Source organism: Theobroma cacao, chromosome 1, assembly GCF_053813885.1.
Source record: "Theobroma cacao isolate CCN51 chromosome 1, ASM5381388v1, whole genome shotgun sequence".
NCBI lineage: Eukaryota > Viridiplantae > Streptophyta > Magnoliopsida > Malvales > Malvaceae > Theobroma > Theobroma cacao.
This window is the reverse complement of record NC_142639.1, coordinates 36,899,731-36,923,929: the sequence shown is the minus strand read 5'-3', so window position 1 is coordinate 36,923,929 and position 24,199 is coordinate 36,899,731. Positions and strand designations below refer to the sequence as shown.

At 35.1% G+C, this 24,199-nt stretch overlaps 4 protein-coding genes and 2 pseudogenes across 5 annotated transcripts; 4 read left to right on the top strand and 2 right to left on the bottom strand.

Moving 5' to 3' along the window:
* Window positions 1–4,228: 4,228 nt before the first annotated feature.
* On the top strand, window positions 4,229–5,642 carry LOC18613609 (uncharacterized). Its single transcript, XM_007050937.3, has 2 exons — window positions 4,229–4,962; window positions 5,076–5,642. The coding sequence occupies exons 1-2, from the start codon at window positions 4,272–4,274 to the stop codon at window positions 5,402–5,404; spliced, it is 1,020 nt and encodes a 339-aa protein (XP_007050999.3). The 5' UTR covers window positions 4,229–4,271; the 3' UTR covers window positions 5,405–5,642.
* A 2,106-nt stretch (window positions 5,643–7,748) lies between these two features.
* LOC18613610 (ethylene-responsive transcription factor ERF071-like) lies at window positions 7,749–8,945 on the bottom strand (annotated as a pseudogene).
* A 2,565-nt stretch (window positions 8,946–11,510) lies between these two features.
* Window positions 11,511–12,896, top strand: LOC148764790 (uncharacterized; annotated as a pseudogene). The gene is made up of 2 exons (XR_016024147.1): window positions 11,511–12,216; window positions 12,330–12,896. The product of XR_016024147.1 is annotated as an uncharacterized LOC148764790 (transcript).
* Window positions 12,897–14,930: 2,034 nt separating this feature from the next.
* On the bottom strand, window positions 14,931–16,113 carry LOC108661421 (ethylene-responsive transcription factor ERF071-like). Its single transcript, XM_088802900.1, is given in 3 exon segments — window positions 14,931–15,442; window positions 15,444–15,802; window positions 15,891–16,113. Coding segments are annotated over 3 exon segments (951 nt in total). The 5' UTR covers window positions 16,075–16,113; the 3' UTR covers window positions 14,931–15,034.
* A 3,449-nt stretch (window positions 16,114–19,562) lies between these two features.
* On the top strand, window positions 19,563–20,974 carry LOC148764789 (uncharacterized). The gene is made up of 2 exons (XM_088802899.1): window positions 19,563–20,295; window positions 20,409–20,974. The coding sequence occupies exons 1-2, from the start codon at window positions 19,605–19,607 to the stop codon at window positions 20,735–20,737; spliced, it is 1,020 nt and encodes a 339-aa protein (XP_088659025.1). The 5' UTR covers window positions 19,563–19,604; the 3' UTR covers window positions 20,738–20,974.
* Window positions 20,975–23,098: 2,124 nt separating this feature from the next.
* Window positions 23,099–24,067, top strand: LOC18613608 (protein SEED AND ROOT HAIR PROTECTIVE PROTEIN-like). Its single transcript, XM_018118177.2, has 2 exons — window positions 23,099–23,329; window positions 23,521–24,067. The coding sequence occupies exons 1-2, from the start codon at window positions 23,119–23,121 to the stop codon at window positions 23,862–23,864; spliced, it is 555 nt and encodes a 184-aa protein (XP_017973666.2). The 5' UTR covers window positions 23,099–23,118; the 3' UTR covers window positions 23,865–24,067.
* Window positions 24,068–24,199: the final 132 nt, after the last annotated feature.

Genomic DNA, 24,199 nt, shown 5'->3' with positions numbered 1-24,199 from the left:
ATCCCCCAATTTGCTAATCAGCAACGGGCGGCTCAAATTGCAAGGTCTACCCCCTACACAAATTTCACTTCACAAAAAGCTATGCTGAATACGTAATTGAACATAAAATATACAAAAATAGTTGGCCCCAAATCCAAATTATTTATTGATTATTGTTGACATTTCGCTGTATGTAATTTTAGATGAGAGATTAGCAGGTAAAAACATGTGTCAAGTTGGCATAATTACCCTCAAACGTTGACTCTTAAACGGTCTCATATAATTGCCAAATAGCAGCATCATGGGAATGTATGCCTTAGGAATATAAATGGTCTTGGCGTGATCTTATCCTAATTAGGTTCCCAATAATTCGCATTATGGAAGACACAGAGGCTAGTGTTCGGGGTTATTACAACTTGTCCATCCAGGGACAGCTTCCGCTGATCACTGCTGAAACCCACAGGCCACAGTCACAATCATTTGTCAGTTAAAAAAAGAAGCAATTAGGGCTAATGGGTTTGGTGGTCCAACTAGCCAAACCACTAACCTTTTGGGAAAGTGGACCGAACGCTCGTGATTGGTCCACCAAGTTGGCTTGTAGCACTTGCTGGAATGTCTTTGTGGTTGAGGACTATAATATATGGCCTTCAATTATGTTTGGTTGCCCTTCTCGTAATCATGTACGGCCAGAAATCTCCCTGTCAAGAAGTTTGGTTTCCTTACAGGATGGCATATTTTATCAGAACGAGAAGCTTCATTACTGTCTCTTTGCTTGATAAAACCAGGATTGCAACAACAGGCTCTGCGGCTATTGGTTTCTTTCTTCCTGCTTGTCTTAATCAGGGACTGGTTTTAACCAGATCTGGTGACAGGTTAAAGGCATTTGGACAAGAACCACCAACTATGTTTTTTTATTAGCTTAACTGTTCATAATTACATTAATCGAAAGACATTTTTGCACTTGTATCACGAGAGAAGAAGAAAAAAGGCATATTGCTCTTTCTGAACTATTGATTGAAGAATAATTGTATCAGGAATAGAAAAGTTTGGACTTATTCTTTTGCTGGCATGTTCCTGGTCTTACGTCGCTTGGCCAATGGCGGCCAAGTCTAAAGAATTCTCTTATGATTTTTGGTTGGTCGGACTAAAACGAGGGAATCCTGGTAGGAAATTTTGGAAAGGTTTGGAACAGTATTATGACTTTTGGTAAGGTGGAAAAAACATAAGGAAATGGGAAGTTTTGCTAAAAATTAACTTCCATAATCTTTACCAAGCTAACCAGCATTGGGTGATACTCATCCTTCAAAAGATTTCAGAAGATTTTCTTCCATCTGCTCTGACCAGGGTTCATTGTATATTTTAAATTGCAATGGTCAAGTTGCACAATTAATTGATGTGTTTGTTGTTTGTTTTTTCACTATGAATTAATCATGATTATCTTAACGTAAAATCAACAATTAAAAGCTTTATTTGTTTTTTTTTTTTAAATTATTTCAAATTTATTAACAGGACCGTCGTTCCCCCTTAAACTTATCCAAAGTTACAAAATGTTCCTTTCAAAAGTGTGGGGGAAGCTCACTTTGTTATCTTTAAGTGGAAACACGTGCTTGAAAGTTCATTTGGTTGAAAATTTTGGATAAATGAGGAGCATTGAAGAAAATGAATAAATAAAGCAGTACAACTAAACAAGTGGTAATAAAATAGACTAACTTGGGCATTAAATTAGCTAGGCAGTAAAGTTAATATATTTGGCAAAGATTGCTTAGTCCACTAATTGAAGGTCAAAGCACGGAAGGTCGATCTTGAAATAATTAACAATAAAGAGTGCTTAAACAAATAGTTAAGATATTCGACTATGAATAATTAATGTATAGTCACTAATACTATTACACTAAACTAGTTGATGAATATGGAAACCGGTGAGAACATTGTTTGTCGAATTCGTGGGCAAAAGAATCTTGGTTGACTGGCGGGGAATGTCGGCTTTGCTGACGTTGGCCTTTTGAAATTTTACACGGCATTTCAGAATAACAGCTCTACAGTCCACAGTCTCTGTTCATTTCTGAACTCTTCTTTGTATAGTTTTACTGGGCCATGTTAGATCCATTCTCTGCTGGTTTCTTCTTATGCTATATATATATATTTGTTACTTTTCAACATTCAACCATTATTTAATTATTCTACAAATATAACATCCACAAGGGTTATGTTGTTGGTGAATGTCAAATTTAATTGCTTAAGTTCTGAAGAACGGAAAATTTAGGGTTATGTTGCCGGTGAATAAAAAATTTTCATAAATAAAAATACAAAAAAGACAGTAGATGAAATTTGGGCTCAATTGGGTTATGAGTTCAGAACGTACTCCAGCAAATTTAGCTGTAACCTAATGCGTTCGATGGTGAGGTTCTTTACCAAGCCCACAACGACAATGCCCATCTTGATTTAATTTGTGTTGATCGTCCCAGTTTGAACCCTGACGAATTGATGATACAAAAAAAGCCATAACTAATGATTAGAATAAGATGAAGGAAAGTACCTGAAGATGATGAAGGGTTCTAACTGGTTGATTCTTTAAATGAAGAGTTTAAAATACATGGGAAAGTAGTTGTTAAGGTAATAATAAGTCCTATGTAAATGTTATGGATTTTATATTAGTAAGAGATAAAGTGAGTTTTGAACTTGTAAATAAAAGCATTTTTTCATTTAATAAATATATTTTTTTAGTTAGAAACATAGATATGTTTAAAGTGATATCAAAACAAATTTAAATCTTTATCAACATAAGAGTTCATGAGATATACCAAAGTAGAGTTCATGAGTTCATATAATTTCCCTCTTCTCTATAGGTAAAAGAATTGGTGCAATGAGGATGTTGCATAATTGAGCCATTGTTGCACAATTGAGTGAGGTTGAATGTTACAGATATCATATCAGTAAGATATGGAATGAGTTTTGGATTTATAAAAAAACCCTTCATCCACCTAACATGCATGTTTTTTGAGTTAAAAATATAAGTCTGTAACCAAGAACCAAGACAACAACATCAGTTAATTTGATTCAATTCAAACTACAAAGACACATGACTAAATAAGGAAGTTGAAAATGATCTTAAATTATTGGGTAAAATACCTTTACATTTCTAAATTTTAATCGAAATTTTAAACGGGTCCATTAGTTTTTGAAATAGACACTCCAATTTATAAGTGTAAACACCGTTAATAGAGATGATAAAAGGACTAAACTGTTTTTTTTTAACTTAAAAAATTATTATATTTTTTAAAAAAAACCTTAAAAAAAGAGCACTAATCGGTGCCCCCAACTCCCCAAGAAAGGGGAGCACCCAAGAGAAGGGAGCACTGGTGCTCCCTTCGTCCTTTTTTTTTAATTAATAAAAATATATAATTGTAATTTTTAAAATTAATAAAAAGTAAAATTGTTATTTCAATATTATTATATCATTAAACTTATAGAAACACTAATAGTTATATTTATTTGAGACGGAATGTCCATATTAAAAATTAATGGACCTGTTTAGAATTTTGATTAAAACTTAAGAGATTGGAGGTATTTTATCCTAAATTATACTATGACATGATGAGTAAATAAGTTTTGACTTAACCTCAAAAGTCCTTTATTAAAGGAAAATTAATTCTAATACTTCTTTTAATCAAAGATTAAAGAAATATGGTAATAACTAAGACTATGATAGTAATGTTTTTTTTTTTGGAACAAATACTATAATTTTACCTAAAAACTCTATCCAAATTTCACTCAAATATTAAATCTAAGAGAGACTGTCATACTAAATTTATTCTCCTACTAGGCTCCATTTCTCATTATTAATTCACTCCTCCTTTATCTTCACAATATATATACACGATAAAATAAGTTAAATTATAATTAAGCAGTAAAAAAATAAATAAGTGAATGAAAAGAGTAAAATAAGATTGTCGTATTAAAAAACAACCAAGCATTGAGACGATTATGTATTGTATGCAATCAAAGAAAACCTTTGTACGCCAGCAGACAATGTCTTGGGGTGGCACTCAAAGCAGCATTCATGTACATTAGTTAGTGGTACCCAAGTCTACAAATCACGTTGCGATCGTGCACCCACGTTCTAATCTCTAAATCAATTGTTTATCTTATTTCTATAGATCTTATTTATTGGCGAGTATGTGTACGTTTGACCAATTTCCTTATAAAGGACAATGGTCGCAGCCCCTATTATTCATCCATTTGTATTTCTCTCTCCATTCTTATAATTATATTGCAGAGTTAATAGCAAGATCATGGCTCTCACCCGTCTCTGCTTGGCATTCTCATTGCTTCTACTGTCATTGCTAGTCATTGCTTCCGCTGGTGATTATAGTAATGATGATTCATCTAAATATGGTTTCGATGGAATACCAGCTGACAGCCCTCAAGCAAAGCCAGAAGAAGAAGAAAAGCCTACAAAGCCAGACTATTACAAGCCCAAGCCGGTGGACAAAGAAGAGCCTGATTATGGTAGTAAACCCGAGGTCGTTAAATCAAAACCGGAAGGAAAAGAAAAGCCTAATTATGGCACAAAACAAGACATCTACAAGCCAAAACCAGAAGAAAAGGAAAAGCCTGAGTATGGCAGAAAACCATACGTAGCTAAACCAAAGCCAGAAGGAGAAGAAAAGCCTTACTATGGCACAAAACCAGACAACTACAAGGCGAAGCCAGAGGAAAAGTCTGGGTATGGAGGAGAAAAAAAGCCTGATTATGGCAAAAAGGGATACCTCTACAAACCAAAGACAGAAGAAAAGGAAAAGCCTGAGTATGGCAGAAAATCATACGTTGTTAAACCAAAGCCAGAAGGAGAAGAAAAGCCTTACTATGACACAAAACCAGAGTTCAATGAAACAAAGTCGGAAGAAAAGGAAAATCTTCTCTTCGATGGTGTTCAAGGGCTTGTTTTATGTAAATCAGGTTCCAAGTATTATCCAATTCAAGGTATATCAATTTGGACAATTGGTTTCCTAATAATCCCTTTTGTATATTATGACTTTGTTTGAGAAGATTGTCTAATTGGGTTCACTTCTGATCAAATTTCTATGCATGAGCAGGGGCTTTAGCAAAGATAACATGTAAAGCTGTTAATAAGGGCGGGCTCGAGAAAATCCTCTCCATTTGCAGCGGAGCAACTGATGCAAAGGGTTACTTCTTTGCCACATTGTCTCATTCAGATCTCGTAGATAAGTTGAAGGTTAAAGATTGCAAGGCGTATCTCGAGAGCTCTCCATTGAAGACCTGTAATATTCCCACGAATGACAACAAAGGGATTGATGGTGCTCCTCTTTCTAATTTCCGTGTTCTAAATAAGAAGATGAATTTGTACTCCGTGGGGCCTTTCTTCTACACCTCCGAAGCTAAATCAGCCACTAATGGTTACTAAAATTGAATTAATTCTTCATGACTAAACAATCCATTTTAATACTCCCTTCCCCCCATTTTTATCTTTTATTTTGAAGTTGAGAAGGCAACTTAAGTTGGTTCTTTTCTGTTTCTCTTTTTTGGGTCTGATTTTCGTTGTTTAATGATTATTTTATTGGCTAGCTGGACTTGCAGCCTCTGCCAGAGATTTGTAATGAACTTTGCTCTATTAATAAAGCTTTGAATATGATTATTTTTCTCCTCCTGTGTCTTTTCTTTTCTTCCCTTTTCCTATATCATGTTGTTTCATCATTAATTTTTTTTTCTCAACCATGAAGATAAATTCATTAATATGACTGAAAAAACTATACACTGAGTTCAGCCTATAAGGCTGGGGATGAAGTTCATAAGCAGAGTAAAAATAAAAAACAGAGGTGCATAACAAGTGCACCACGGAGCCTACTAGAGTTTTATATCAGCTACAAGGTGCATAAAAAGTACACAACCCAATCAATCCCTCCTGGTCTACAAAGTGAATAACAGAGCCTTAAAGAGTTTTTCATCAGTAATTGTTATGACTTGTAACACATTTCGAGTTTGAAACTAACCATATAAATTTATTAAAAGCCAAATGTACAGCTTTTTATCTCAACTACACTCCCAATCTTATATCCAACAAATAAAATTCTCAAAAAATAGGAACACTTTGGGATTGAGTTAGGTATTTCCTACATCTAAGTATCTAATATTAATATACGATATATCACTAAATATATATCTAATATTTCAATAGCACAAGGGTTGAATGTAATGTGGAATATAAGTTGGTTCTTAGCGAGTTCGGTTGTAGTGGGGGATGTCTTATTTCTGGTGGTTTGGATAATATGGATAAAATGATCTGCTATGGGCTGTTTGTGACTTGCTATGGGTGCTTGGCTGTTAGTTTTGTAAGGGACGAGACGACCATAAAACTGCAGTCTTCATATATTAGGAATAGGTGCAACGGGGATAGTAGGGGAGTTTCCCGAATGCTTCTGGTAGCTTATCTCTGATTTAGTTAGTGTTGTTGCATAAGGAAGTAGAAGGGAAGTTGACTCTTTTTGTTTCTGCTTCGGGAATTGAATTGCTTGTGCTCATGACCTTGCTTACAAGGAATATATCTTGTTTTATTGTGAGACAATTACATATGCCAAGTCTTTTAAGAAGATTGAGTCTTTACACTGAGATCAAACGTGGGAGCTTGTGAAAACACTTAAAGGTACTATTGATGTTAGCTTAATATGTGAAGGTGGTGCAAACAATAGTTGTAATATGGTTAGCTTCTCCAATTCAGATTTTGCTGGTGATCTAGATAGTAGAAGATCTCGAATGGGGTATGTGCTCTCTCTTTCAAGGTTTGCAATCAATTGGAAAGTAATAGTTGCTTTGTTTACAACTGAAACTGAATATATAGCTGTGACTGAGGCAATGAAGGAAGCTTTATGGTTTCAAGGCTTGGCTAGTGATCTTGGTTTTGGACAGGCACATATGCTTGTGTTTTGTGATAGTCAAAGTGCTATACACTTGACTAAAAATCAAATGTTTCATGAGAAAATCAAACACATCTAAGTCAAGTATAACTTTGTTCGAAAGATTGTTTCTAAATGTGAGATTGCAGTAAAGAAAATAACTATAGCTGAAAACCCCGACAAATATAGTGACTAAGTTAGTTTCTGGGATAAAGTTCAAGCATTGCTTGGACTTGATTAGTGTTCGTAGTGCTTGAGGCCCTTTTGGGCATTGACGGTGTCGACAGAGATTGGTTCGTAAGGTGGAGTTTGGTGAATTCAAGCCTAAGGTAGTGATTTGCTAGGATAGTCTTAAATTGTGATTTAATTAAGATTGTTTAATTTTAATTAAACTAGTATACCTTGTTAAGATAATCTTTAAATCTAGTTATATTAGAATAACATATCCTAATTGTGTTAAGATAAGATTATTGTACTTGGCCCCTATTAAAGGATTCTATGGTGTTAAAGAATAGTCATCACTTAGATTTAGAAAGAGTGATTTGAGCGTACGTGAGATAAGAGTTGTGAGTTTAAGACTGTTGTTGTAATCTTTTGATTTTTTTTAGTAAATCTTTCTCTGTTGTAGTGCCCGTGAATGTAGGTTATCAAAAAAACGAATCTCGTAAATTTTTGTGTTCTTGTGAGTGTGCTTGATTTTTTTTTTCTTTATCCTATTAATTGAGTAAGATCTTGGACAACTCTTTAAAGATAATTTCACAATTTATGCGACATCACCTTTTTTTTACATAATACCTCCCAAAGATTGAAAAGATCAATAAAAAAAAAAAACAGAGATGAAGACTAAAGAGAAAAATAAAAAAAAAATGAAAGAATGAAAACCCTGAAACGGTTACATAGCCGTTGAAGTAACAGGAACACCACCATCATCAAAGCTCCAAAGCTCGCCGATAGCATTTTCCGACGGAACAGCAACAGTTTGTGTTGTTGATTGCCCATCCAAATATGGAATCTGAAAAAACTTCATATAATTTTCATAAGCCATCAGCTCCTCAGAGAACCTCTCTACTTGGTTTTCTTCTTGAACTTGCAACACAACCCTGTTCACTGGCTCTTCTCGCTTCTCTTCGTCTTCTTCTTCAACCTTTACTGGGCCATATAAACAACCATTGTTCACATTTGGATTACAAGAGTAGGACCCTTCTGAACCAGACACTGAATTTTTCTCCCCAGATATAACAATAGGGTCTGTAGCATAACCGTCGAACTGGTTCAGGTCATAACCAAATCCATAATTATCTAAATTTTTACAGGGCTGTGGATAAACAGGTGGATTTGAATTGGGGATGGAATTCCACGTAGCCGCTGAGTTATGGTTATTGATTTCATGGTTGTTAAAATGATCTTGGTTATATTGAATGGAGAAGTCGTTTTCTTCGTCGGGGAAATTAACTTTAGCTTTTTTTCCCCGGATCTTGCGGGCCTTTCTGTCGTAAGCTCGGGCTACTTCTTCCGCAGTGTTGAAAGTGCCAAGCCAAACACGAACACCTTTCCCAGGGTCGCGAATCTCTGCTGCCCATTTGCCCTAAGGGAGTTGCCTTGTGCCCCTGTACAGGTTTTTTCTCTGCCTCTTTGGCTTCTTCTCCACTTGCTCAACACCTGTTAACAAATTCCACGATTAGAACAAAAAAGCAAAATGAAAGAACAAAAAGATCGAATAAAACCACAAGCAGAAAGGGAATGGCACCTAAGGAGGGCTCGGTTTGTGGTCCTTTGAAGTGGGAGAGCGAGTCACTATGGCCAATTTGACACAGTTCGAAGTTAAAACCATCGGTTTTAGCGAAGGGTGGGTTAGGCCAGAGGTCAGAGGCGGTGACGTTGCGGCCATGCTTACGGGGGATGAAATCAGCAATGATAGCACCGCCACACATTTCTTAACCAGTAGAAGCAAAGCAACTATTGTTAACGGTATTTGAGCAATAAATGCAGTAGTGAAGAAGCTGTCACAAGAAAGAAGGGTTTAAGGACTTTGAAGAAACAAAAAATGGGTTTAATATAAAAGAATTTCGCAGTGAAGAATGAAAGGAGAGGAAAGAGCTGGGGTTTAAGTAGTGGGAGTCAAAGAGCGGTGGTGGGCGACAGTGAATGCAAGTTGGAAATTGGAACTTTCGTGTGAATTTGCCTGCCTCGGGTGTACAGTAAAAATTTAATTTGTTTTTCTTGTGTACGAATATATTTTCTTTTTCTTTTGCTGGCATGCTCCTGGTCTTACGTCGCTTGGCCAATGGCGGCCAAGTCTAAAGAATTCTCTTATGATTTTTGGTTGGTCGGACTAAAACGAGGGAATCCTGGTAGGAAATTTTGGAAAGGTTTGGAACAGTATTATGACTTTTGGTAAGGTGGAAAAAACATAAGGAAATGGGAAGTTTTGCTAAACATTAAGAAACTTCCATACTCTTTAGCAAGCTAACCAGCATTAGGTGATACTCGTCCCTCAAAAGATTTCAGAAGATTTTCTTCCATCTGCTCTGACTAGGGTCCATTGTATATTTTAAATTGCAATGGTCAAGTTGCACAATTAATTGATGTGTTTGTTGTTTGTTTTTTCACTATGAATTAATCATGATTATCTTAACGTAAAATCAACAGTTAAAAGCTTTATTTGTTTTTTTTTTTAAAAAAAATTATTTCAGATTTATTAATAGGACCGTCGTTCCCCCTTAAACTTATCCAAAGTTACAAAATGTTCCTTTCAAAAGTGTGGGGGAAGCTCACTTTGTTATCTTTAAGTGGAAACACGTGCCTGAAAGTTCATTTGGTTGAAAATTTTGGATAAATGAGGAGCATTGAAGAAAATGAATAAATAAAGCAGTACAACTAAACAAGTGGTAATAAAATAGATTAACTTGGGCATTAAATTAGCTAGGCAGTAAAGTTAATATATTTAGCAAAGATTGTTTAGTCCACTAATTGAAGGTCAAAGCACGGAAGGTCGATCTTGAAATAATTAACAATAAAGAGTGCTTAAACAAATAGGTAAGATATTCGGCTATGAATAATTAATGTATAGTCACTAATACTATTACACTAAACTAGCTGCTGAGTACGGAAACCGGTGAGAACATTGTTTGTCAAATTCGTGGGCAAAAGAATCTTGGTTGCCTGGCGGGGGATGTCAGCTTTGCTGACGCTGGCCTTTTGAAATTTTACACGGCATTTCAGAATAACAGCTCTACAGTCCACAGTCTCTGTTCATTTCTGAACTCTTCTTTGTGTAATTTTACCGGGTCAGGTTAGATCCATTTTCTGCTGGTTTCTTCTTATGCTATATATATATATATATTTGTTACTTTTCAACATTCAACCATTATTTAATTATTCTACAAATATAACATCCACAAGGGTTATGTTGTTGGTGAATGTCAAATTTAATTGCTTAAGTTCTGAAGAATGGAAAATTTAGGGTTATGTTGCTGGTGAATAAAAAATTTTCATAAATAAAAATACACAAGAGACAGTAGATGAAATTTGGGCTCAATTGGGTTATAAGTTCTAAACGTACTCCAGCACATTTAGCTGTAGCCCCACGCGTTCGATGGTGAGGTTGTTTACCAAGCCCACAAAGACAATGCCCATCTTGATTTAATTTGTGTTGATCGTCCCAGTTTGAGCCCTGACGAATTGATGATACAGAAAAAGCCATAACTAATGGCTAGAATAAGATGAAGGAAAGTACCTGAAGATGATGAAGGGTTCTAACTGGTTGATTCTTTAAATGAAGAGTTTAAAATACATGGGAAAGTAGTTGTTAAAATAATAATAAGTCCTATGTAAATGTTATGGATTTTATATTAGTAAGAGATAAAATGAGTTTTGAACTTGTAAATAAAAGCATTTTTTCATTTAATAAATATATTTTTTTAGTTAGAAATATAGATATGTGTAAAGTGATATCAAAACAAATTTAAATCTTTATCAACATAAGAGTTCATGAGAGATACCAAAGTCGAAATAAACTCGAATTAAGGTACGATCTCTCTTCTCTATAGGTAAAAAAATCAGTGCAATGAGGATGTTGCACAATTAAGTGAGGTCGAATGTTACAAATCTCATATCAGTAAGATATGAAATGAGTCTTGGATTTATAAAAAAAACCTTCATCCACCTAACATGCATGTTTTTTGAGTTAAAAATATAAGTCTGTAACCAAGAACTAAGACAAAAACATCAGTTAATTTGATTCAATTCAAACTACAAAGACACATGACTAAATAAGGAAGTTGAAAATGATTTTAAATTATCGGATAAAATACCCTTACATTTCTAAATTTTAATCGAAATTTTAAACGAGTCTATTAGTTTTTGAAATAGACACTCCAACCCATAAGTGTAAACACTGTTAACAGAGATGATGAAAGAACTAAACTGTTTTTTTTATTAACTTAAAAAATTATTATTATATTTTTTTAAAAAAAAAAACCTTAAAAAAAGAGCACTGATCTTAATTATTGGTGAGTATGTGTATGTTTGACCAATTTCCTCATAAAAGACAATGGTCGCAGCCCCTATTATTCATCCATTTGTATTTCTCTCTCCATTCTTATAATTACATTGCAGAGTTAATAGCAATAATCATGGCTCTCACCCGTCTCTCCTTGGCATTCTCATTGCTTCTACTGTCATTGCTAGTCATTGCTTCCGCTGGTGATTATAGTAATGATGATTCATCTAAATATGGTTTCGATGGAATACCAGCTGACAGCCCTCAAGCAAAGCCAGAAGAAGAAGAAAAGCCTACAAAGCCAGACTATTACAAGCCCAAGCCGGTGGACAAAGAAGTGCCTGATTATGGTAGTAAACCCGAGGTCGTTAAACCAAAGCCGGAAGGAAAAGAAAAGCCTAATTATGGCACAAAACAAGACATCTACAAGCCAAAACCAGAAGAAAAGGAAAAGCCTGAGTATGGCAGAAAACCATACGTTGCTAAACCAAAGCCAGAAGGAGAAGAAAAGCCTTACTATGGTACAAAACCAGACAACTACAAGGCGAAGCCAGAGGAAAAGTCTGGGTATGGAGGAGAAAAAAAGCCTGATTATGGCAAAAAGGGATACCTCTACAAACCAAAGACAGAAGAAAAGGAAAAGCCTGAGTATGGCAGAAAATCATACGTTGTTAAACCAAAGCCAGAAGGAGAAGAAAAGCCTTACTATGACACAAAACCAGAGTTCAATCAAAAAAAAGTCGGAAGAAAAGGAAAATCTTCTCATCGTTGGTGTTCAAGGGCTTGTTTTATGTAAATCAGGTTCCAAGTATTATCCAATTCAAGGTATATCGATTTGGACAATTGGTTTCCTAATAATCCCTTTTGTATATTATGACTTTGTTTGAGAAGATTGTCTAATTGGGTTCACTTCTGATCAAATTTCTATGCATGAGCAGGGGCTTTAGCAAAGATAACATGTAAAGCTGTTGATAAGGGCGGGCTCGAGAAAATCCTCTCCATTTGCAGCGGAGCAACTGATGCAAAGGGTTACTTCTTTGCCACATTGTCTCATTCAGATCTCGTAGATAAGTTGGAGGTTAAAGATTGCAAGGCGTATCTCGAGAGCTCTCCATTGAAGACCTGTAATATTTCCACGAATGACAACAAAGGGATTGATGGTGCTCCTCTTTCTAATTTCCGTGTTCTAAATAAGAAGATGAATTTGTACTCCGTGGGGCCTTTCTTCTACACCTCCGAGGCTAAATCAGCCACTAATGGTTACTAAAATTGAATTAATTCTTCATGACTAAACAATCCATTTTAATACCCCCTTCCCCCCATTTTTATCTTTTATTTTGAAGTTGAGAAGGCAACTTAAGTTGGTTCTTTTCTGTTTCTCTTTTTTGGGTCTGATTTTCGTTGTTTAATGATTATTTTATTGGCTAGCTGGACTTGCAGCCTCTGCCAGAGATTTGTAATGAACTTTGCTCTATTAATAAAGCTTTGAATATGATTATTTTTCTCCTCCTGTGTCTTTTCTTTTCTTCCCTTTTCCTATATCATGTTGTTTCATCATTAATTTTTTTTTTCTCAACCATGAAGATAAATTCATTAATATGACTGAAAAAACTATACACTGAGTTCAGCCTATAAGGCTGGGGATGAAGTTCATAAGCAGAGTAAAAATCAAAAACAGAGGTGCATAACAAGTGCACCACGAAGCCTACTAGAGTTTTATATCAGCTACAAGGTGCATAACAAGTACACAACCCAATCAATCCCTCCTGGTCTACAAAGTGAATAACAGAGCCTTAAAGAGTTTTTCATCAGTAATTGTTATGACTTGTAACACATTTCTAGTTTGAAACTAACCATATAAATTTATTAAAAGCCAAATGTACAGCTTTTTATCTCAACTACACTCCCAATCTTATATCCAACAAATAAAATTCTCAAAAAATAGGAACACTTTGGGATTGAGTTAGGTATTTCCTACATCTAAGTATCTAATATTAATATACGATATATCACTAAATATATATCTAATATTTCAATAGCACAAGGGTTGAATGTAATGTGGAATATAAGTTGGTTCTTAGCGAGTTCGGTTGTAGTGGGGGATGTCTTATTTCTGGTGGTTTGGATAATATGGATAAAATGATCTGCTATGGGCTGTTTGTGACTTGCTATGGGTGCTTGGCTGTTAGTTTTGTAAGGGACGAGACGACCATAAAACTGCAGTCTTCATATATTAGGAATAGGTGCAACGGGGATGGTAGGGGAGTTTCCCGAATGCTTCTGGTAGCTTATCTCTGATTTAGTTAGTGTTGTTGCATAAGGAAGTAGAAGGGAAGTTGACTCTTTTTGTTTCTGCTTCGGGAATTGAATTGCTTGTGCTCATGACCTTGCTTACAAGGAATATATCTTGTTTTATTGTGAGACAATTACATATGCCAAGTCTTTTAAGAAGATTGAGTCTTTACACTGAGATCAAACGTGGGAGCTTGTGAAAACACTTAAAGGTACTATTGATGTTAGCTTAATATGTGAAGGTGGTGCAAACAATAGTTGTAATATGGTTAGCTTCTCCAATTCAGATTTTGCTGGTGATCTAGGTAGTAGAAGATCTCGAATGAGGTATGTGCTCCCTCTTTCAAGGTTTGCAATCAATTGGAAAGTAATAGTTGCTTTGTTTACAACTCAAGCTGAATATATAGTTGTGACTGAGGCAATGAAGGAAGCTTTATGGTTTCAAGGCTTGGCTAGTGATCTTGGTTTTGGACAGGCACATATGCTTGTGTTTTGTGATAGTCAAAGTGCCATACACTTGACTAAAAATCAAATGTTTTATGAGAAAATCAAACACATCTAAGTCAAGTATAACTTTGTTCGAAAGATTGTTTCTAAATGTGAGATTGCAGTAAAGAAAATAACTATAACTGAAAACCCCGACAAATATAGTGACTAAGTTATTTTCTGGGATAAAGTTCAAGCATTGCTTGGACTTGATTAGTGCTCGTAGTGCTTGAGGCCCTTTTGGGCATTGACGGTGTCGACAGAGATTGGTTCGTAAGGTGGAGTTTGGTGAATTCAAGCCGAAGGTGGAGATTTGCTAGGATAGTCTTAAATTGTGGTTTAATTAAGATTGTTTAATTTTAATTAAACTAGTATACCTTGTTAAGATAATCTTTAAATCTAGTTATATTAGAATAACATATCCTAATTGTGTTAGGATAAGATTATTGTACTTGGCCCCTATTAAAGGATTCTATGGTGTTAAAGAATAGTCATCACTTAGATTTAGAAAGAGTGATTTGAGTGTACGTGAGATAAGAGTTGTGAGTTTAAGACTGTTGTTGTAATCTTTTGATTTTTTTTAGTAAATCTTTCTCTGTTGTTGTGCCCGTGAATGTAGGTTATCAAAAAAACGAATATCGTAAATTTTTGTGTTCTTGTGAGTGTGCTTGATTTTTTTTTTCTTTATCTTATTAATTGAGTAAGATCTTGGACAACTCTTTAAAGATAATTTCACAATTTATGCGAAATCACCTTTTTTTTACATAATACCTCCCAAAGATTGAAAAGATCAATAAAAAAAAACAGAGATGAAGACTAAAGAGAAACATAAAAAAAAAATGAAAGAATGAAAACCCAGAAACGGTTACATAGTCGTTGAAGTAACAGGAACACCACCATCATCAAAGCTCCAAAGCTCGCCGATAACATTTTCCGGCGGAACAGCAACAGTTTGTGTCGTTGATTGCCCATCCAAATATGGAATCTGAAAAAACTTCATATAATTTTCATAAGCCATCAGCTCCTCAGAGAACCTCTCTACTTGGTTTTCTTCTTGAACTTGCAACACAACCCTGTTCACTGGCTCTTCTCGCTTCTCTTCGTCTTCTTCTTCAACCTTTACTGGGCCATATAAACAACCATTGTTCACATTTGGATTACAAGAGTAGAACCCTTCTGAACCAGACACTGAATTTTTCTCCCCAGATATAACAATAGGGTCTGTAGCATAACCGCCGAACTGGTTCAGGTCATAACCAAATCCATAATTTTTTTAAATTTTTACAGGGCTGTGGATAAACAGGTGGATTTGAATTGGGGATGGAATTCCACACAGCCGCTGAGTTATGGTTATTGATTTCATGGTTGTTAAAATGATCTTGGTTATATTGAATGGAGAAGTCGTTTTCTTCGTCGGGGAAATTAACTTTAGCTTTTTTTCCCCAGATCTTGCGGGCCTCTCTGTCGTAAGCTCGGGCTGCTTCTTCCGCAGTGTTGAAAGTGCCAAGCCAAACACGAACACCTTTCCCAAGGTCGCGAATCTCTGCTGCCCATTTGCCCCAGGGGCGTTGCCTTATGCCCCTGTACAGGTTTTTTCTCTGCCTCTTTGGCTTCTTCTCCACTTGCTCAACACCTGTTAACAAATTCCACGATTAGAACACAAAAGAAAAATGAAAGAACAAAAAGATCGAATAAAACCACAAGCAGAAAGGGAATGACACCTAAGGAGGGCTCGGTTTGTGGTCCTTTGAAGTGGGAGAGCGAGTCACTATGGCCAATTTGACACAGTTCGGAGTTAAAACCATCGGTTTTAGCGAAGGGTGGGTTAGGCCAGAGGTCAGAGGCGGTGACGTTGCGGCCACGCTTGCGGGGGATGAAATCAGCAATGATAGCACCGCCACACATTTCTTAACCAATAGAAGCAAAGCAACTATTGTTAACGGTATTTGAGCAATAAATGCAGTAGTGAAGCAGCTGTCACAAGAAAGAAGGGTTTAAGGACTTTAAAGAAACAAAAAATGGGTTTAATATAAAATAATTTCGTAGTGAAGAATGAAAGGAGAGGAAAGAGCTGGGGTTTAAGTAGTGGGAGGCAAAGAACGGTGGTGGGCGACAGTGAATGCAAGTTGGAAATTGGAACTTTCGTGTGAATTTGCCTGCCTTGGGTGTACAGTAAAAATTTAATTTGTTTTTCTTGTGTACGAATATATTTTCTTTTTCTTTTGCTGGCATGTTCCTGGTCTTACGTCGCTTGGCCAATGGCGGCCAAGTCTAAAGAATTCTCTTATGATTTTTGGTTGGTCGGACTAAAACGAGGGAATCCTGGGAAGAAATTTTGGAAAGGTTTGGAACAGTATTATGACTTTTGGTAAGGTGGAAAAACATAAGGAAATGGGAAGTTTTGCTAAACATTAAGTAACTTCCATACTCTTTAGCAAGCTAACCAGCATTAGGTGATACTCGTCCCTCAAAAGATTTCAGAAGATTTTCTTCCATCTGCTCTGACCAGGGTCCATTGTATATTTTAAATTGCAATGGTCAAGTTGCACAATTAATTGATGTGTTTGTTGTTTGTTTTTTCACTATGAATTAATCATGATTATCTTAACGTAAAACCAACAGTTAAAAGCTTTATTTGTTTTTTTTTTTTTTAAAAATTATTTCAGATTTATTAATAGGACCGTCGTTCCCCCTTAAACTTATCCAAAGTTACAAAATGTTCCTTTCAAAAGTGTGGGGGAAGCTCACTTTGTTATCTTTAAGTGGAAACACGTGCCTGAAAGTTCATTTGGTTGAAAATTTTGGATAAATGAGGAGCATTGAAGAAAATGAATAAATAAAGCAGTACAACTAAACAAGTGGTAATAAAATAGATTAACTTGGGCCTTAAATTAGCTAAGCAGTAAAGTTAATATATTTAGCAAAGATTGCTTAGTCCACTAATTGAAGGTCAAAGCATGGAAGGTCGATCTTGAAATAATTAACAATAAAGAGTGCTTAAACAAATAGTTAAGATATTCGGCTATGAATAATTAATGTATAGTCACTAATACTATTACACTAAACTAGCTGATGAGTATGGAAACCGCTGAGAACATTGTTTGTCAAATTCGTGGGCAAAAGAATCTTGGTTGACTGGAGGGGGATGTCAGCTTTGCTGACGCTGGCCTTTTGAAATTTTACACGGCATTTCAGAATAACAGCTCTACAGTCCACAGTCTCTGTTCATTTCTGAACTCTTCTTTGTGTAATTTTACCGGGTCAGGTTAGATCCATTCTCTGCTGGTTTCTTCTTATGCTATATATATATATGTTACTTTTCAACATTCAACCATTATTTAATTATTCTACAAATATAACATCCACAAGGGTTATGTTGTTGGTGAATGTCAAATTTAATTGCTTAAGTTCTGAAGAATGTAAAATTTAGGGTTATGTTGCTGGTGAATAAAAAATTTTCATAAATAAAAATACACAGGAGACAGTAGATGAAATTTGGGCTCAATTGGGTTATGAGTTCTAAACGTACTCCAGCACATTTAGCTGGAACCCAACGCGTTCGATGGTGAGGTTCTTTACCAAGCCCACAACGACAATGCCCATCTTGATTTAATTTGTGTTGATCGTCCCAGTTTGAACCCTGACGAATTGATGATACAAAAAAAGCCATAACTAATGGCTAGAATAAGATGAAGGAAAGTACCTGAAGATGATGAAGGGTTCTAACTGGTTGATTCTTTAAATGAAGAGTTTAAAATACATGGGAAAGTAGTTGTTAAGGTAATAATAAGTCCTATGTAAATGTTATGGATTTTATATTAGTAAGAGATAAAGTGGGTTTTGAACTTGTAAATAAAAGCATTTTTTCATTTAATAAATATATATTTTTAGTTAGAAACATAGATATGTGTAAAGTGATATCAAAACAAATTTAAATCTTTATCAACATAAGAGTTCATGAGAGATACCAAAGTCGAAATAAACTCGAATCAAGGTACGGTCTCTCTTCTCTATAGGTAAAAGAATCAGTGCAATGAGTATGTTGCACAATTAAGTGAGGTCGAATGTTACAAATCTCATATCAGTAAGATATGAAATGAGTCTTGGATTTATAAAAAAAAACCTTCATCCACCTAACATGCATGTTTTTTGAGTTAAAAATATAAGTCTGTAACCAAGAACTAAGACAAAAACATCAGTTAATTTGATTCAATTCAAACTACAAACACACATGACTAAATAAGGAAGTTGAAAATGATTTTAAATTATCGGATAAAATACCCTTACATTTTTAAATTTTAATTGAAATTTTAAACGGGTCTATTAGTTTTTGAAATAGACACTCCAACCCATAAGTGTAAACACCGTTAACAGAGATGATGAAAGAACTAAACTGTCTTTTTTTTATTAACTTAAAAAATTATTATCATATTTTTTTAAAAAAAAAACCTTAAAAAAAGAGCACTGATCAGTGCCCCCAACTCCCCAAGAAAGGGAAGCACCCAAGAGAAGGGAGCACCTCCTTTTTTTTTAATTAATAAAAAATATATAATAGTAATTTTTAAAATTAATAAAAGGTAAAATTGTTATTTCAATATTATTACATCATCAAACTAATAGAAATACTAATAGTTATATTTATTTGAGACGGAGTGTCCATATTAAAAATTAATGGATCTATTTAGAATTTCGATTAAAACTTAAGAGATTTGAGGTATTTTATCATAAATTATACTATGACGTGATGAGTAAATAAGTTTTGAATTGAACCTCAAAAGTCCTTTATTAAAGGAAAATTAATTCTAATACTTCTTTTAATCAAAGATTAAAGAAATATGGTAATAAGTAAGAATATGATAGTAATTTTTTTTGGTACAAATACTATAATTTTACCTAAAAACTCTATCCAAATTTCACTCAACTAATAAGTCTAAAAGATTCTTTCATACTACATTTATGCTCCTACTGGGTTCCATTTCTCATTATTAATTCACTCCTTTATCTTCACAACATATATACACGATAAAATAAGTTAAATTATAATTAAGCAATAAAAAAATAAATAAGTGAATGAAAGGAGTAAAATAAGATAGTCGTATTAAAAAACAACCAAGCATTGAGACGATTATGTATGTATGCAATCAAAGAAAACCTTTGTACGCCAGCAGACAATGTCTTGGGGTGGCACTCAAAGCAGCATTCATGTACATTAGTTAGTGGTACCCAAGTCTACAAATCACGTTGCGATCGTGCACCCACGTTCTAATCTCTAAATCAATTGTTTATCTTATTTCTATAGATCTTATTTATTGGCGAGTATGTGTACGTTTGACCAATTTCCTTATAAAGGACAATGGTCGCAGCCCCTATTATTCATCCATTTGTATTTCTCTCTCCATTCTTATAATTACATTGCAGAGTTAATAGCAATAATCATGGCTCTCACCCGTCTCTCCTTGGCATTCTCATTGCTTCTACTGTCATTGCTGGTCATTGCTTCCGCTGGTGATTATAGTAATGATGATTCATCTAAATATGGTTTCGATGGAATACCAGCTGACAGCCCTCAAGCAAAGCCAGAAGAAGAAGAAAAGCCTACAAAGCCAGACTATTACAAGCCCAAGCCGGTAGACAAAGAAAAGCCTGATTATGGTAGTAAACCGGAGGTCGTTAAACCAAAGCCAGAAGGAAAAGAAAAGCCTAATTATGGCACAAAACAAAACATCTACAAGCCAAAACCAGAAGAAAAGGAAAAGCCTGAGTATGGCAGAAAACCATACGTTGCTAAACCAAAGCCAGAAGGAGAAGAAAAGCCTTACTATGGCACAAAACCAGACAACTACAAGGAGAAGCCAGAGGAAAAGTCTGGGTATGGAGGAGAAAAAAAGCCTGATTATGACACAAAGGGATACCTCTACAAACCGAAGACAGAAGAAAAGGAAAAGCCTGAGTATGGCAGAAAATCATACGTTGTTAAACCAAAGCCAGAAGGAGAAGAAAAGCCTTACTATGACACAAAAACAGAGTTCTATGAACCAAAGTCGGAAGAAAAGGAAAATCTTCTCTCCGTTGGTGTTCAAGGGCTTGTTTTATGTAAATCAGGTTCCAAGTATTATCCAATTCAAGGTATATCGATTTGGACAATTGATTTCCTAATAATCCCTTTTGTATATTATGACTTTGTTTGAGAAGATTGTCTAATTGGGTTCACTTCTGATCAAATTTCTATGCATGAGCAGGGGCTTTAGCAAAGATAACATGTAAAGCTGTTGATAAGGGCGGGCTCGAGAAAACCCTCTCCATTTGCAGTGGCGCAACTGATGCAAAGGGTTACTTCTTTGCCACATTGTCTCATTCAGGTCTCGTAGATAAGTTGAAGGTTAAAGATTGCAAGGCGTATCTCGAGAGCTCTCCATTGAAGACCTGTAATATTCCCACGAATGACAACAAAGGGATTGATGGTGCTCCTCTTTCTAATTTCAGTGTTCTAAATAAGAAGATGAATTTGTACTCCGTGGGGCCGTTCTTCTACACCTCCGAAGCTAAATCAGCCACTAATGGTTACTAAAATTGAATTAATTCTTCATGACTAAACAATCCATTTTAATACCCCCTTCCGCCCATTTTTATCTTTTATTTTGAAGTTGAGAAGGCAACTTAAGTTGGTTCTTTTCTGTTTCTCTTTTTTGGGTCTGATTTTCGTTGTTTAATGATTATTTTATTGGCTAGCTGGACTTCCAGCCTCTGCCAGAGATTTGTAATGAACTTTGCTCTATTAATAAAGCTTTGAATATGATTATTTTTCTCCTCCTGTGTCTTTTCTTTTCTTCCCTTTTCCTATATCATGTTGTTTCGTCATTAATTTTTTTTTCTCAACCATGAAGATAAATTCATTAATATGACTGAAAAAACTATACAGTGAGTTCAGCCTATAAGGCTGGGGATGAAGTTTATAAACAGAGTAAAAATCAAAAACAGAGGTGCATAACAAGTGCACCACGGAGCCTACTAGAGTTTTATATCAGCTACAAGGTGCATAACAAGTGCACAACCCAATCAATCCCTCCTGGTCTACAAAGTGAATAACAGAGCCTTAAAGAGTTTTTCATCATTAATTGTTATGACTTGTAACACATTTCTAGTTTGAAACTAAACCATATAAATTTATTAAAAGCCAAATGTACAGCTTTTTATCTCTACTACACTCCCAATCTTATATCCAACAAATGAAATTCTCAAAAAATAGGAACACTTTGGGATTGAGTTAGGTATTTCCTATATATAAGTATCTAATATTAATATACGATATATCACTAAATATATATCTAATATTTCAATAGCACAAGAGTTGAATGTAATGTGGAATATAAGTTGGTTCTTAGTGAGTTCGGTGGTAGTGGGGGATGTCTTATTTCTGGTGGTTTGGATAATATGGATAAAATGATCTGCTATGGGCTGTTTGTGACTTGCTATGGGTGCTTGGCTGTTAGTTTTGTAAGGGACGAGACGACCATAAAACTGCAGTCTTCATATATTAGGAATAGGTGTAACGGGGATAGTAGGGGAGTTTCCCGAATGCTTCTGGTAGCTTATCTCTGATTTAGTTAGTGTTGTTGCATAAGGAAGTAGAAGGGAAGTTGACTCTTTTTGTTTCTGCTTCGGGAATGGAATTGCTTGTGCTCATGACCTTGCTTATAAGGAATATATCTTGTTTTGTTGCGGTGCTTTGTTTTTCTTGTCAGTTCATGTGAAACTCCACTGTTTGAGTGAAGCTAAATGGGGTGGATTGTCTTCTATAGGGTGTTTCTGACTTTTGTATAGGGTTTTTTTCTGGGCAAGTTCGGTCTGCTTGAACTTAATGGTCTGGCATTGTTGTTGCTCATGACCATGCTATGTATCATTCAATGGTACTTAATACTAATTAATTATTGATTGGGCAAAAAAAGAAAAAAAAATATGATGTTTGAGTAAATATGTAATAATTATTTTATGTAACTAAGTATTTAAAATTTCAATAATCATATTTGTTCATGTTTTTCATAAAAGTTACTTACAAAACACGTCTTGCTAAATAATAGATAAAAGTTATGAAAGTAATGTTGTATTATGAGATTACTGATTTTTCAGATTTAAGTTATTGAAAAATTTATAAATTATATCTCAATAACTGAATATCAAATATTTTAGCAACCTTTATGTTACCAAGTGTCTAATATTAGTATGTGATATTTTAGTAAGTTTGTATCTTACAAGATTATTGAATACTATTGATTAAGATCACTTGGAAACTATTTATAAGATTATAAAAAAATAGATCAATGTTTATAAAAAAAGAATACCATGCAATTAGAGATTATTAATTCAAGAGATTAAGATTACTAACAAAGTTAAATAAAGATATGATATATTTCAATAAATAAGTATATAATAATTTACGATTTTCACCTCATAGTCATGTTTCACTTGTGAAGATATCTAGTGGATTGTCCGAGAAAGGCATGTAAGGAAGCTGAACAATTATGACGTCCAAAATAAAAATATATATTGGCTTACTGAGTTTCAGTCTAACGGGGTCAAAAGTCAACGGGATGATGTAGAAGCCGAGAAGGGGAGAAGCACCCAATTTCCCTATCAAATTTTGAGGAGGAATCATATATTAATGAGTCAGGTAAAAAAGAAACCAAATTAGCATATTTTGTATACCGAATAAAAATGGCTGGCTTTGCACGTTGTTGCTGGATAATTTGATGTATGCATGGCATGGGATTCTCTGGTTGGCATCCAGGTCCAATGATTGCTCTATTACGTCGTGCAGCCAAGTCTTTTCCTACCTCCATAATTTATGCCACGATGCATAGCAATATATGGCACCATTTCTTTAAAAGGCCAAGCCAATGTACTCCTATAATCCACCAAGTTTTCAATTCAACAACTCTCTTGAGAGAGGACATGAGCATGGCTCCTAAGAATTTCTTCTTCGCAACCTTATTTATGCTTCCTTTGTTACTTCCGACGGCTGCTTTGGATAGTGATGGTGAATATAAACCCAACCCCAACCTTCAGAAGCCATATGTTGAAAAAGAAAAGCTTCTCTCCACAATGATTGGTATTCAAGGCCTTGTGTATTGCAGGTCAGGCAGTCAATTCATCCCGCTTGAAGGTAATTTCCATCCCAACCCCCAATTCTTTTTACAAAGCTAAAATTCTATTAATTAGAATGACATTTAACAACCTAAGATTAATTGATGACACTATATTTAATTAGGTACTATATACATACAGCGAAAGTAGCAAGAGAACTGAAAATCGTGGAAGTTTGGCATATGTTCATATCTCTTTTTATGGGTGTAGGTGCTGTGGCGAGGATAACATGCCAGGGTGTGGATAAGTACGGGTACGAAACAGAGTCTTTCTCCATCTTGAGTTGTGCAACAGATGCCAAGGGTTATTTCATTGCAACAGTCTCTCCTTATGAGGTAAAAGATAGTAGGAGGCTTAGAGAATGCAAGGCTTTCCTTGAACTCTCCCCATCGGATGCTTGCGACGTTCCAACTGATGTCAACCAGGGGATTACTGGTGCTCCTCTTGCTTCTTACCATCTCCTCCATGACAAGAATATGAAGTTGTTCACCGTTGGACCTTTCTTCTTCATTCCACAGAAAGACGCTAAATCAATCTGGCCCGATGGATATTGAAATAATTGAGATCGCATGTTAACCAAACGGAATTTGTCAATTGTTTTTGGGAGTTGGGGTTCTATATATCAATATACAGCAAATTGAATAGTTTGCTGCTTTTTGCTTGACAATTTGCTTAACTTGCTAGGAACAATGTAAAAATTACTACAATTGTTTCTAAATATTTGAGTTGCAGCAAAGTTACTTAAATTCAAGTCAACCACTTCCACTTATCCAACTAGTCACTGTTAACACGATCATACCTCATGGAAAATTATAACCTCCACCACTTAATTTCTTTTTTGGTATTTGTGTTAAATTTCTGAAAATAGCTTAGGCAATAGAATTCTTTG

Bases quoted from the DNA above. Each gene is read 5' to 3' on its own strand.
- LOC18613609 (XM_007050937.3), top strand. From the start codon at position 4,272: ATGGCTCTCACCCGTCTCTGCTTGGCATTCTCATTGCTTCTACTGTCA. The intron at 4,963-5,075 runs GTATATCAATTT...ATGCATGAGCAG, and splicing joins CAAGTATTATCCAATTCAAG to GGGCTTTAGCAAAGATAACA.
- LOC148764789 (XM_088802899.1), top strand. From the start codon at position 19,605: ATGGCTCTCACCCGTCTCTCCTTGGCATTCTCATTGCTTCTACTGTCA. The intron at 20,296-20,408 runs GTATATCGATTT...ATGCATGAGCAG, and splicing joins CAAGTATTATCCAATTCAAG to GGGCTTTAGCAAAGATAACA.
- LOC18613608 (XM_018118177.2), top strand. From the start codon at position 23,119: ATGAGCATGGCTCCTAAGAATTTCTTCTTCGCAACCTTATTTATGCTT. The intron at 23,330-23,520 runs GTAATTTCCATC...TTATGGGTGTAG, and splicing joins TCAATTCATCCCGCTTGAAG to GTGCTGTGGCGAGGATAACA.